Here is a 12,127-nt window from a genome sequence, read left to right on the forward strand (position 1 = left end):
AAAAGGTTTGAATTGTTTTATTTTTATCTTTCAAATACTAGTATTCTAAACAGTCTGTCTTACTGAAGAGCGTTTCAGCATAAGACATTAATATTATTATAAGTATAAATGGAGAGTTGTAGTGTACAAGTCACTCCCTAGCATATAATATTGTTGATCATGTGCAGATACCAGATAGTCATAAAGACAAATCGGGAACGACGCTCTCTCAAGTTACACCCATCGGGTATCCGCACATAGCCAACAATATTATATGGGGTCACTACGATCTATCCAACCTCTTAAAAAGCCAAACAAATTACATAAATGATAGTGTTAATTCTAAGAACTCCAATAATATTTACTTTATTAACCATGTAAACATTATATCTGATTTGTGTGTAGCAAACTTGTTAGATAGATTTTTTTAATCCCAGAAAACCATTTCTTATGCCCAGAATATTCCATATTTTTCGTACACAAGACTTATGAGGGGAAAAAACATCAATTCCAAGTCGCCACTGTTGCCTTTCTATGCCCCTTAAGCCAGTCAAAATAAAGAACTGATGGTCGTAGAAACACGCCTGATACAATGCAATATCATGTACATGTAATTGATACTGTGATAAGAAAAATATTTAAAACAACTGTTCCACTCCCGATACACCTCCACCATCTCTTCACACCATCCAAAATACATGCGTATAATCAAATTATTAAGGCCCTATTCTGCGATTGTTACTCTAAAAATTGAATAAAACTCGATACATAGTACTGCAAGATAAGGCCTACGTTAGGTTTAAGGTCAGCGCAGACCCAATCCTACGACGCGATGCGCCATCTGACGGTGCCGACTATAAAAGTTCCATACCCAAGGACACCTCAACTTTTCGTTTCGACTTGCCTTAAGGATGTACCGGTCTTTCGGTGTTCTTCTGGCATTTTTCGTAGTGCTGCATGCAGCCAAAGGTAAATGTTTGCATGTCATTCCTTTTTTACCTTAAGTGACCTTAAATTAAAAACAGATTTTATTTTATAAAAAATAAACATTATTTTATCAACCATGGAAAGTTTAATTTATCAGACATTAAAATATTTAATACTTTTAATTTGCTTTATCCATCTTTTATTTATTTATTTATTTATTTATTTTTTTTTTATTTATTTTTTTTTTTTTGATTTACCTGAAAATAATCTTGTTCTTAAATATTTTTTAATAGCTTGAAAAATGTTATTGAATATTTCATTAATTCTCAGAATTTCCTGTTCTTAAAATCGTACTAAATTAAGAACCATATTAACTATAGTACAATTCTTCGCATGATATTGTCTCAGTTTTCAGTTAGGTTCTTTTTGATATGGTTTGTGGTCAGTAAATCCATGCTTTTATTATATAACGTCTGGACATTTCTCAGACTACATATACTTATCTTTGACCTTATCCTGATGTCCAGATCATGATTATTTTGTCAACCATAAGTCCACAATACAAGCAATAGCTTTCGATTTTTTGCTTGTTTCGTATCATTTGAAGTCTTTAAGTATGAATAAGAGAAACTTTTTTGTTACATAAAATAAACATCTCTCGATTTATCTATTGGCTTCTAATTTATAATGTTGAATTTAATCTTGAACACACACACACACAATTAATGAGGGCATTCTGAAGGGCGAAAATCAAAGAAGCTGATAAATTTCTGCCAAGTATATACTGTTTTAATATGATCTATGCAAAACTCTATATTATGGTGAAAACTATAAAAGTAAAAAAGATATGATTGGTAAAGGGTAAATCATGTTACTAAAAAGCATATTTCAGAAGCCATATATGGAAGCAAACAAATGCTTGAGCATGGGGATAACCAACAGGTATTCATTAGGACGTTAAGCAAGTTTCACCATTTTTGTCGAAAAGGTGTCACGTGTAAATATCCGAGGTTTTTAAATATGAATATTCGTGAATTCTTTGTTTACCAACATTCAAATCTCAATAAACATTATTTAAACAATTGAATATTTCAAAATCTAATTTTCAACCAATCTAAAACATTTTTTTTAACTTTAATCATATCAACAAAAAATGCAAAATTACAAATTATTTCACGTGAAATAAATTAAGAAGTAGTGTTGTGGCATACAAAGAATAAACCTTAAATAAATCTATACATCTTAATTATTTACATGTACTTCTAGTAAACAAACATTTATGCATTTGATTTAGAATTATACAATATTATCAAAGCACATGCTAAACTCACACTGTGACTTTGATAATGAAATGACCAATGACACTCATGCATAATAGATAAAAAAAAATCATGCGATTAGGAAAGCAGGATTGGCTTAGTTCATCAAGTTTATGGGCAAAAATCCATTTCTGTTGAATTTTAATTATATGTACCACAAAAAATCTATTAAGAATTGTTTTATTTTCTTTTTCAGTACGGAAGCAACTAGCTTCCCAACGTAAGTAATCTAATTTTTCATAATAAGGAATTAATAAGGGATTAATTGTACAGTAGTTCAGAATATAAAATCACTTTCAAGTCTTACAAATGTTTATAAAATTTTTCAGTTTTTTGCGCTTTTTAAACAAATAATTGGCAACCAAAATCTTAGCTTTGTAGGTACAAGGGGGTTAATAGAACGTTCAAGCTATGGCAATTGCAATCCACTGTACAGTTAATGTTTTTTAAGTTATATAAGCTTCGGTGCCTCATTGCTAAAGTAGCAACATAAACGACACAAAAAATGGCGTTTAACTATCCGTGAAGGATGCTTCCTAATGCTTCTTATACGTATGCTTACTGCACCCAGTATTTCTTAAGGAGCATTGAACCATGTCACATCACTTCAGGTTTTAAACGTTGACTTGCTGTTCTGCGAAATTGAGCTTACAAATGCCCATAACTCCCTTGAAATGTCTACCGCATAAATGCTTCCTTTGAATTCTGCAAGTAAAACAGTTCTTTCCAAAACAAGCTGCAGTGGACTGCTTAAAGTGTCAAAAACATGGGGAAAATTGTGCTTCTTTTTCTACGGCTCAATGGCTTCAAGTGCTTTGCTGGGCAAGGATAACGTTACTGATGTCAATGAAGAGGCTAAAATAAATCATCGCATATTGCAGAATGTATCCCCGAGGACGTCACTTTTCTGGTAGATTCTTCATCATATGTAGGAGCTGATTACTTCAGAACCCAATTAGATTTTATCAAATCAACCATAAATTACTACTACATAGCACCTCAGTGTACACGCGTAAGCATAGTCACCTTCAGTGATGGCGCCTACAACTCGTTCTACCTCAACCAGTATTCGAACAAGGCAGCGTTATTCAATGCAATTGACAATATCCAGTACAGACCGGCTTCGGCTAGATACACCACCGAAGGCCTCAAGTACATGATGGCAAATAGTTTCTCTCCTTCACATGGTGGGCGAAACAACGTGCCGCATATTGGAGTACTCGTGTCCAATGGATTACCAGCCAACACACAAACATTTTTGCAAACTGCCACACAGGCAAAACAGAGTGGAATCAAGTTGTACACAGTAGGAGTTGGCACTGGTGGACACTTGCAACAATTCGCAACAGCAGCAAGTTCCCCCTACAGTCGTTACTCTTTAGTGGCTGATAGCTACTCGTCTATTAATGATCTTTCTTACCCACTTGCGTACAGAACAATGAGTGGTATGTGACTACCACTTAAAATAGTTATTGAGTTACTAATGTTTTGTGCATTTATTTAAACATTTATCATAATTACATTAAAAACTTAATAATATGTATTCTAAAAATTTTAGAGGCTCCAGCTGTGTCATCTCAGAAACAAACATGTCTACAACGTGCTGATCTAGTTTTCCTTGTCGATGGTAGTGGAAGTATTGGACCAAACAATTTCGACAAACTTAAAAGCTTCCTAAAAGGTATCACAAGTCAACTTGATATTGGTGCCGACAAAGTCCATGTTGGTGTCGAGCAGTTCAGCAATTATCCGTCAATTGAGTTTCCGCTCAATATGCACACAACAAGTGCTGGTCTCAATACTGCAATCGACAACATCAACTACATGAGCGGTGGAACCAACACAGGAAGCGCCATCGATTACATGTCTCAGCAGATGTTCTCCCAGACAAGCGGAGCGCGTTCAAACGTTCCTAGAATCGCTGTTGTCATTACTGATGGTAAATCCTCCAGCTCCGCGGCTACTGCCACTGCTGCCGACCAAGCCCGACTCAATCACATCTCTATGCTTGCTGTTGGTGTCGGCAATGGTGTTGACATCAGCGAACTTCATAGCATTGCCGATGATCCCGACAGTGCCAACACATTTACAGTTAGCAGCTATGATCAACTTAACTCCATTGCGACCCAAATCATTCAGAAGGCTTGTCAAGGTTACATTTCTTATTTTTTTCAAACCAATTTTGCTAGAAAATTGAGTTATTTTCTAAACAGAATCAAATGTTTGGAAGATCTGGACATTAAACTTGAGTCCGTTCTCAATTGCAGTGAGAACAACGGCTCCTCCAGCCACCAACACAAACGCTGGTACGTTCCATCTCTTTGTTTCTTCACCTCTGTTTATAAATAATGTGCTATTTTCCTACAGGTTGTTATAAATACGTAATTTGTTTCATAAAGGGGCCACTCTTCCACCTGATCCTTGCCAGGACTCCCTTGCTGACTGTAAACGTTACGGACAAAGTGTCTGCATAAACTACGCTCCTTGGGCTCACGACAACTGCCAGAGATACTGTGGATTCTGTACAGGTGCGTTTCTATTGCAATTTTTTTGTTGTTGAAATATCACATTTTCTATTGTGTTTGGTTTATTTTTTGTGATGCTCCGTAGACTTGTTATACCCGCAGTTTCTGAAAAAGGTTGGGCACATTGCTGTTATCCTGGTCCGTCCGTCTGTCACACTTTCTTCTTTCTCAATCTCCTCCTTTATTTTAAGCAGTAACTAATTCATTTTTGTAATATTTGATAGGACGTGCATGTCCTGTAATTGTGCAATAAGATTTCAGAGTTCCCTTTCCATCTTGGGGATTAAATGAAATTAAAAAAGACTTCTTTTTTTTCTTTTACAAAGACCTGGTTCCGAAAACTCTTCTTCCAATTAATGCAATAGCCTAATCAACGTTGGGAAAATGATTGATGGTGTCCTGTAGATGTGCATTAAGGTTTCTGAATTTACATTTTCATTCTGGGGGCCAAATGGGGGTCGAAAACGATGTTTTTCCAGCAAAATTCTGGTTCCCAGAATTCTTCTTACATTTTAATCTTCTGTGAGCTGATTAATAGTGTCTAGTAGATTTGCAATAAGGTTTCAGAATCTCATTTTCATTTCAAAGACCGATTGGGGTCGAAAAACGACATACAAAATCCTGGTGCTCGATGCATTGTGTCGTGTGCAGGAAGAATATATTTGGCATAGGGGTGGGGATCTCATCCACTTTAAACATTTGAAGAATTATAAGATGATGGGGGTTGGGATGACCCCTGGGCACTTGCCCAACAGAATACTTCAGGTATATTGACATGTGCAGCAATAATATATATTATATGGTTTAAGGGTGGGGATCTCAACTATTTAAAAGATATTTGACCATGCAATCATAAAAGGAATCATGAAGGGGATTGGGATTGGGACGAGCCCTGGGCATTTGCTTAATAGAATACTCCATGGCTTTTGACAACTGCAGCAAGTATATGCATGTATATGGTTCAGGGGTGAGGATCTCAACCATATTAAAGATATTTGAACGATCATAAAATGAGGATGATGGAGATGACCCCAGGGCACTTGAACAACAGAATACAAAATGCATCTTGACATTTGGAGCAGGAATATCTATGATTTTAGAGTGGAGATCTCAATCTTTTTAAAAGATATTTGAACAATTATTAAATGAGGGGGCAAGGGATGGCCCAAGGGCGCTTGCCCAACAAAATACGTCATGTATCTAGTCATGTGCAGCAAGAATATATATGGTATGACCTACGGGGTCATGGCTGATGCCCCATTTAACATGGTAAATTAACTAGTACCACAGTAATTCGGGAAACTTCGGAAGTTGCTAAAACAGCAAGCACAGGTCTAGAAAAATTTTCAAAGAGGGGGTAGTTAGGCAAATATGACGGGAAAGCAGATGAACAGGGGATGGGGGGTATGTCTGGTCTTAGTTAATCGAGGTCATCGGGGTGGGTTTGGAAAGCTCCCCCCCCCCCCACTCTCGAAGCTCACCATTTTTTGCTCAGTTTGATACTTATATATAGATATTGAATAACTATTGTGGCTTCTTCGTTACCCCAGTACAAGGGGAAGTACATTTAGAGGCAAAAACTTGCGGTTATTACTGTCTTATGACAGCATCTCGTTATTTCTTTTATATATAAAATTTGTAATGTTTCACGTCCGTTACATCAAACATGAAATAAAAAGCATTTCATAGCACAGAAAATCAACCTTCACTATCACAAGAACACATGCCAACACCAACTTTCAAACAGACTACATATTTATGTTGAGTCTCATTAATGGGTCCGTGTCTGTGTTTACAGCTCTTTACACAACTGCCCCACCACCCTGTGTTGACAACCTCTCCAACTGCCCTAACTATGGAGATTCCGTTTGCAACAACCCTCTGTACCAGGGATGGGCGGAGGATAACTGCCGAAAATTCTGCGGATTCTGTGGCCCTAGCGTCAGTGCTGTGGGATTTTGTGAGTGTCCTTTATATGATGTTCGTATCACGTTCCAATTCAAAAAGACTACTAAAACGCCTCTCAGGGAAAGAAATACTCTTTGTTGAGATTTTTCCCCTTGACAACCGTCTAACACTCAACATCATGTACATGGTACTCTGACAGTGCCATGTGTTCATAAAGATTATTTTTATCTCATTAATATCTGTTAAAGAGGTTTCGTTGCATGTTTGTAAAATCATAAACATAATACTTATCTGACAGATGGACAATGTAACTACAAGGGAAAGTCTTACAATCCTGGCGAGAAATGGACAGATGGATGTGACTATGAATGTATCTGTGAAGATGGCGCCAGTGGCCGATACAAGTGTTACAACAGGTACATACTTAAATTACCTACTGCTATAAATCGCAAACCACGGCCAAAATGTACAATCCTCTCCCACGAATTATATATGCGGACCACGGACCGTGGCTTGAGACGATACTCCTACACTAACAGTGCATACGGTTTAACAAAAAGTTTTGGTATATATAGGCAAATGCCTTGGGATGTATACGAAGTTTATTTAAAGCCCATCCTGTTAGTCTTTCAATAGATCACATACACAGTTTCATCATTGCTCCTACTGAATAGGGGGTGGTTCATTTCAGCTTTATATTGCTACTCCATATGTTATAAACCTTTCTCTACAACATTCATGACCAAAATACCAATGAGTCGCAAAAAAAAAATTAAAGCATGGTGAACACTTCGAAAACTTTGCTTACAGGTGTCCCCTCTACTATAACATGCCCGCGGAGTGCACTCTTATCCGTGACCCCCAGGAATGTTGCCAGAAGCCTGTCTGCAACTTCAACCAGAACTTACAGACCTTTGAGCAGACCAACCCTGCCCGGACTGCGACTGGAGTCGGTATGCCTCTTTCGCGTTCAAATGGCAAATCGTTTCAAGGGGGAAAAGATAGTTTATCTACCAGATTCTTATTGCAAAATGCATGTTTACCATTTATATACCAGTCTTACACATATATAATGGTTGTCCATATGTTGACGCAATACCTGCAGTAATCAGACTACTCTAGAGTGTCTCAGCAGTCTGTTTTAGGATTAAGGTAAATTCTATTGTTTTTTTTTAAGGTGTGTGCGTGTACAAAGGAAAGCAGTATTACGAGAGTCAGTCTTGGACTGATGGGTGCGATTACCAATGTACCTGCACTAATGGAAATACGGGACTCTACAAATGCCAATCTCGGTTCGTAACGGCATTCTTTGTAAATTCGACAAACATAGAATATATAAGAACAAAACTGCCTGAAACTGAAACAATTACTTGATTTTTTGAACATATACATGTATCATTAAGATGAAATGTATGCAAAGTTCTCATATAACTCAATCGGGAATTATACGTGCATATTATCGAAAATAGGTGTAATTAGGCATCGATTACATGTTGAGCCTAGATTACCTAGCTGGTGAATTTCTGTATAATTTCCTTCACGTAATCCATGCTTTTTCTTAAATACATTTACGTATATCCCTCAACAGCTGTACCAAAAAAGAAAGGCCGAAAGTAACTATTATCAATTTATTGTCTCTCTAGTTGTCCACGATATCAGTCCCTTCCACCATACTGCCACATGGTAAAGAAAGCCGGAGAGTGCTGTGCTCAACCAGTGTGTGAATTCAACACTCAGACCGGATCATTCACAGGAACTGGTTCCATCAGCGGTGTTGGAGTTGGTGTGTAGCCACGTGATACATCACGTGATTCTTTTTTATTTCGGCGGGAACTTAACGCGGTCGGCTTGAATGCCAAGTTGAACTATCATCTTCAAGTTGATTAATTAAAGTTTGCTTCCAGTTCTACGGAAAATAGAAATATCACCCCCAGGTGTCTTTCATTCCCTTAAGACATAATTCCGAGTTGTATTCTGTTTGTTTGTTTTGTTTGTTTTTGTTTGTTTGTTTGTTTGTTTTTCGAGAGAGAGAGGGGGGTCAGAGTTTAGCCGCCGTTTCTTGTCAGGTGTGAATGTATCAAAAATTGATATGCATCAGTTTTACATGCTTTAATCTGTTAATGGCGACTCTTTAGGTAAATAATAGAAAGAGATCTAAACTTCTTTGTAAAAGAAGAAAATCCGGAACAAGCGGGTTCACGCGAGAAAATTTTAAAGTTATGTACTCCTATGTCATAGGCGCGGGAAATCTGTCACAAGATGAAAACGTAAAGATTTATGGTGAAGAGGTTTGTCTTGATGTGTGTGTTGGTCAACATAATCAGTGAATTAATGTTCTTAACGTTTCATCAAGATTTTATCATTTAGATGAACATTCATAGTCGGAAAGGTTTCATTAATCAGTTAATCAACCAGTTCTGGTACAATCACTAGATTTAGCTACGTAGCTTGAATTACCTACATAGCTTTATTTACCTATCTGAAGTAGCTTTATTTAGCTACTAAATCAAACTTATTTTTTAAATTAGCATTTTTCCCAGAAAGTGCAGAAAATTGCATTTTGATGCAGTGATAATTTTCAACTTTGAACTAATCTGAAAACAATTCCTGAAAAAATCACTCTTGGCAATACTAACTTAGTATATATCCTATAGGTCCCTGCTCTTGGAGATGTGTCTTTTTCTGTGCAATTTCAATCAAAGTTCTAAAAGTTTTGGGGCTATATACAACAGTTTACAGGGTTAGAAACTCCCTAAAACTACAACTTGCAAATAATTGCGAGTACCAAGAAAGTGAACTCGCAATTTTATAAGACTACTTGCAATTTTCATATAAAGTTAAATTTATATAAATTAAATACATGTAACTTAAGGAAATAGTAACTACTGTACAATACACAAAATACAACTACAGTGTGACTTTTAGTTAAATCACTGATTTAAATCAAAAGCATTGTGTTCTGTCACATTATATAATTTTGCTACAGTTTCAGTGCAAAAAAATCAACTCGCAAGTTTTTGCGAGTTACCTAATTTTTAACTCACAATTTGGGAATTCGAACTCGCGTTTTGCGAGTTGTATATAGTGAATTTCGAACCCTGGTTAATTTGTGACCAAACAGTTACTTCTTGAATGAAATAAGAAAGAAAACCAGTTCTGGTTAACATGAACACAAGAGAAGCAATCATACTTATCCACGTCTCATCGCACACAAGGTGGTGTACAGTTACTCAAACAATGGAAATACATCTTTTCCTTAAAAGTGTTCAAACTCAGCAATGTTTAAACTATCTCTGATTGGATTGCTTTTTAATAATCCATAGTATAATTATTAGTAGTCATTCACGATTTTTTGTCTTTTTAAAAAAAATAAGCAAATTGAAAAGTTGCCTTGAAATAGCTAAATAAAGCTACCTAAGGTAGGTAAATAAAGCTACGGTAGGTAATTTTAGCTACGTAGCTAAATGTACTGATTGCACTGGACCTGTCAACTTTTTGCATGAAAGTGATCAGTATTGTTTGACATAATGCAGGTAAAACACCCTCTACACCTCCACCATGTGTGAATCAGCTCTCCAACTGTGAAAGATACGGCAAGGACGTATGCACTGGATTCGGTTCTTGGGCCTCTGTCAACTGCAGAAAATATTGCAACTTGTGCGGTAAGATTAAAAGGGGAAACGTATCGGAGGCAGAAATATGTTGTTTGATGATTTGAAAAAAAAAAAAAAATTATAGTTGAAAAATTACATGCATTTTATTCTATTTTTATCTACAGTGTAACTTCATAACTTTAGAATTGTAACAATTTAATGGTGTATGATGGTTTCCCTACAAGTTATTATTTTCCCTCAAATTGTCAGTTAACTAGGTTTTAAATAAATAATTATTTATTTAATACATTTTTATTCAGATGTCAAACCAACTCCTGCCCCTGCAGGTGAGCATATTGTATATTCAAGTGTCCTACATAATTCAAAGTTCAAGTGTCCTACATAATTCAAAGTTCATGTATTGTGTGTAATTTGAAAAAAAAAGTGTACATGAACTAGATAAATTTAAATATCATATGTGAAATATTTGAAAATTTTGAATCAGCTGTCAAGTACCTGAACAAAGTCTTATTTTGGGATGTGACTGATTAAACCCTTGATATTTAGATCGCTGCATGTACCAGGGTCAGGCCTACAGTCAAGGTCAAGGGTGGAAGGTCAGCTGTGACACAGAGTGTATCTGTGAAAATGCTATTTATGGATATTACAGATGTACTAACACGTACGTAAAAGATAGCTCAACATAGCTGTTAAATCTTGACTTATTGTAGGGAATACTGTGGAATCATCTTTGTTCACAAGGGATCACTGTTAGTGGATTTCCTGGGTAACCCTCACCCACAAATTTACATCCCCTCACACAATTATTTTCTCAACCCATTGATTTATTGAACTTAGCAAATAAACAAGCTGCCAACGAAATTATCGTACATCCCCACGAACTAATAAAATTTTGCTTGCCATGTACATTGACCTCCACGAATATAAATAATTCCACAGTAACTCAACTTTTATAATATTCTGAACAAATAGTATTTAATGTGGTTGTTTATAACTTTGTAAATGATTAGACATTTATTGGAGTCTATATTTCTAATTTAAAAATTAAACCATTGAATTTTTATGCTTACATTTGTGAAACCATCAGGTTGAACAAAAGTTTGGGTAAAATGTCAAGCTTTTACTAGGGATGCGCGATTTTATCGGTATACCGGTATATCGCGTTTTTTATTGCGTGATACGTATCATGATGCGGAGATTAAAATACCGGTATTTGGTACATAACTACAAATTCCGGAAATTATTCATTTATTTGTTCAAACTATTGAATGATAATAAGAGGAAGTGTACAAAATGTTGAAAAAAGTTAAACAATGGAATCAAAACATGCTTTATAATAAATAAATGAAAATTTAAAAAGTAAAGTTATGTTTTTATAGTATATTTTTAAGAAATATTATGGAAATTCATTTGAAATTGTAGTAAAAAATGCGTGTAAAAATATCACGATTTATCGTGATATTTTTGGGAAAAAATTGAGATATATCACGATACGAAATTTTTGCCGATACCCATTCCTATCTTTTACTTTTACGTACTTACTCACAGTGTTGCAAAATTATGTTTTTATAGATGCCCTAAATACAACAACTTGCCAAAGGGTTGCTATGAAGTAAAGAAAGCTGGAAAATGTTGTCCAACTGTTGAATGTGAAAATGGAGTTTTACTGACTTCCACCAACAACTTGGGAACCATTGGCAGTGGTGGCCTTATTAATGTGCTCCACCCACCAGTACCACAAGCTGTCCCTACTCTCCCAACTGGAGGCCAGCCCCTCCCAGGGACAGGAGGAACTGGTTTTATGGCTCCATCACTCAGTATGTAAATAGTCAAAATTGCTGACAATAAATCTTGA

At 36.0% G+C, this 12,127-nt stretch overlaps 1 protein-coding gene across 1 annotated transcript in view; it reads left to right on the top strand.

The window, feature by feature from the left end:
- The first annotated feature begins 867 nt into the window (after positions 1–867).
- Positions 868–12,127, top strand: part of LOC133206078 (uncharacterized) — a 61,320-nt gene continuing 50,060 nt past the window's right edge. The window contains exons 1-15 of the mRNA XM_061342008.1: positions 868–948; positions 2,422–2,445; positions 3,107–3,670; positions 3,784–4,377; positions 4,493–4,531; positions 4,625–4,753; positions 6,549–6,710; positions 6,957–7,074; positions 7,469–7,611; positions 7,836–7,950; positions 8,302–8,441; positions 10,192–10,320; positions 10,572–10,598; positions 10,819–10,933; positions 11,845–12,089. Coding sequence (XP_061197992.1) covers positions 891–948; positions 2,422–2,445; positions 3,107–3,670; positions 3,784–4,377; positions 4,493–4,531; positions 4,625–4,753; positions 6,549–6,710; positions 6,957–7,074; positions 7,469–7,611; positions 7,836–7,950; positions 8,302–8,441; positions 10,192–10,320; positions 10,572–10,598; positions 10,819–10,933; positions 11,845–12,089 — 2,602 coding nt within the window. The 5' untranslated portion in view covers positions 868–890. The remainder of the gene's footprint in view (positions 949–2,421; positions 2,446–3,106; positions 3,671–3,783; positions 4,378–4,492; positions 4,532–4,624; positions 4,754–6,548; positions 6,711–6,956; positions 7,075–7,468; positions 7,612–7,835; positions 7,951–8,301; positions 8,442–10,191; positions 10,321–10,571; positions 10,599–10,818; positions 10,934–11,844; positions 12,090–12,127) is intronic.

The sequence above is a fragment of the Saccostrea echinata genome, unplaced genomic scaffold, assembly GCF_033153115.1.
Source record: "Saccostrea echinata isolate AGI-Se365-2 ecotype Australia unplaced genomic scaffold, CSIRO_AGI_Sech_v1 ptg000054l, whole genome shotgun sequence".
In the NCBI taxonomy this organism is placed as follows: domain Eukaryota; kingdom Metazoa; phylum Mollusca; class Bivalvia; order Ostreida; family Ostreidae; genus Saccostrea; species Saccostrea echinata.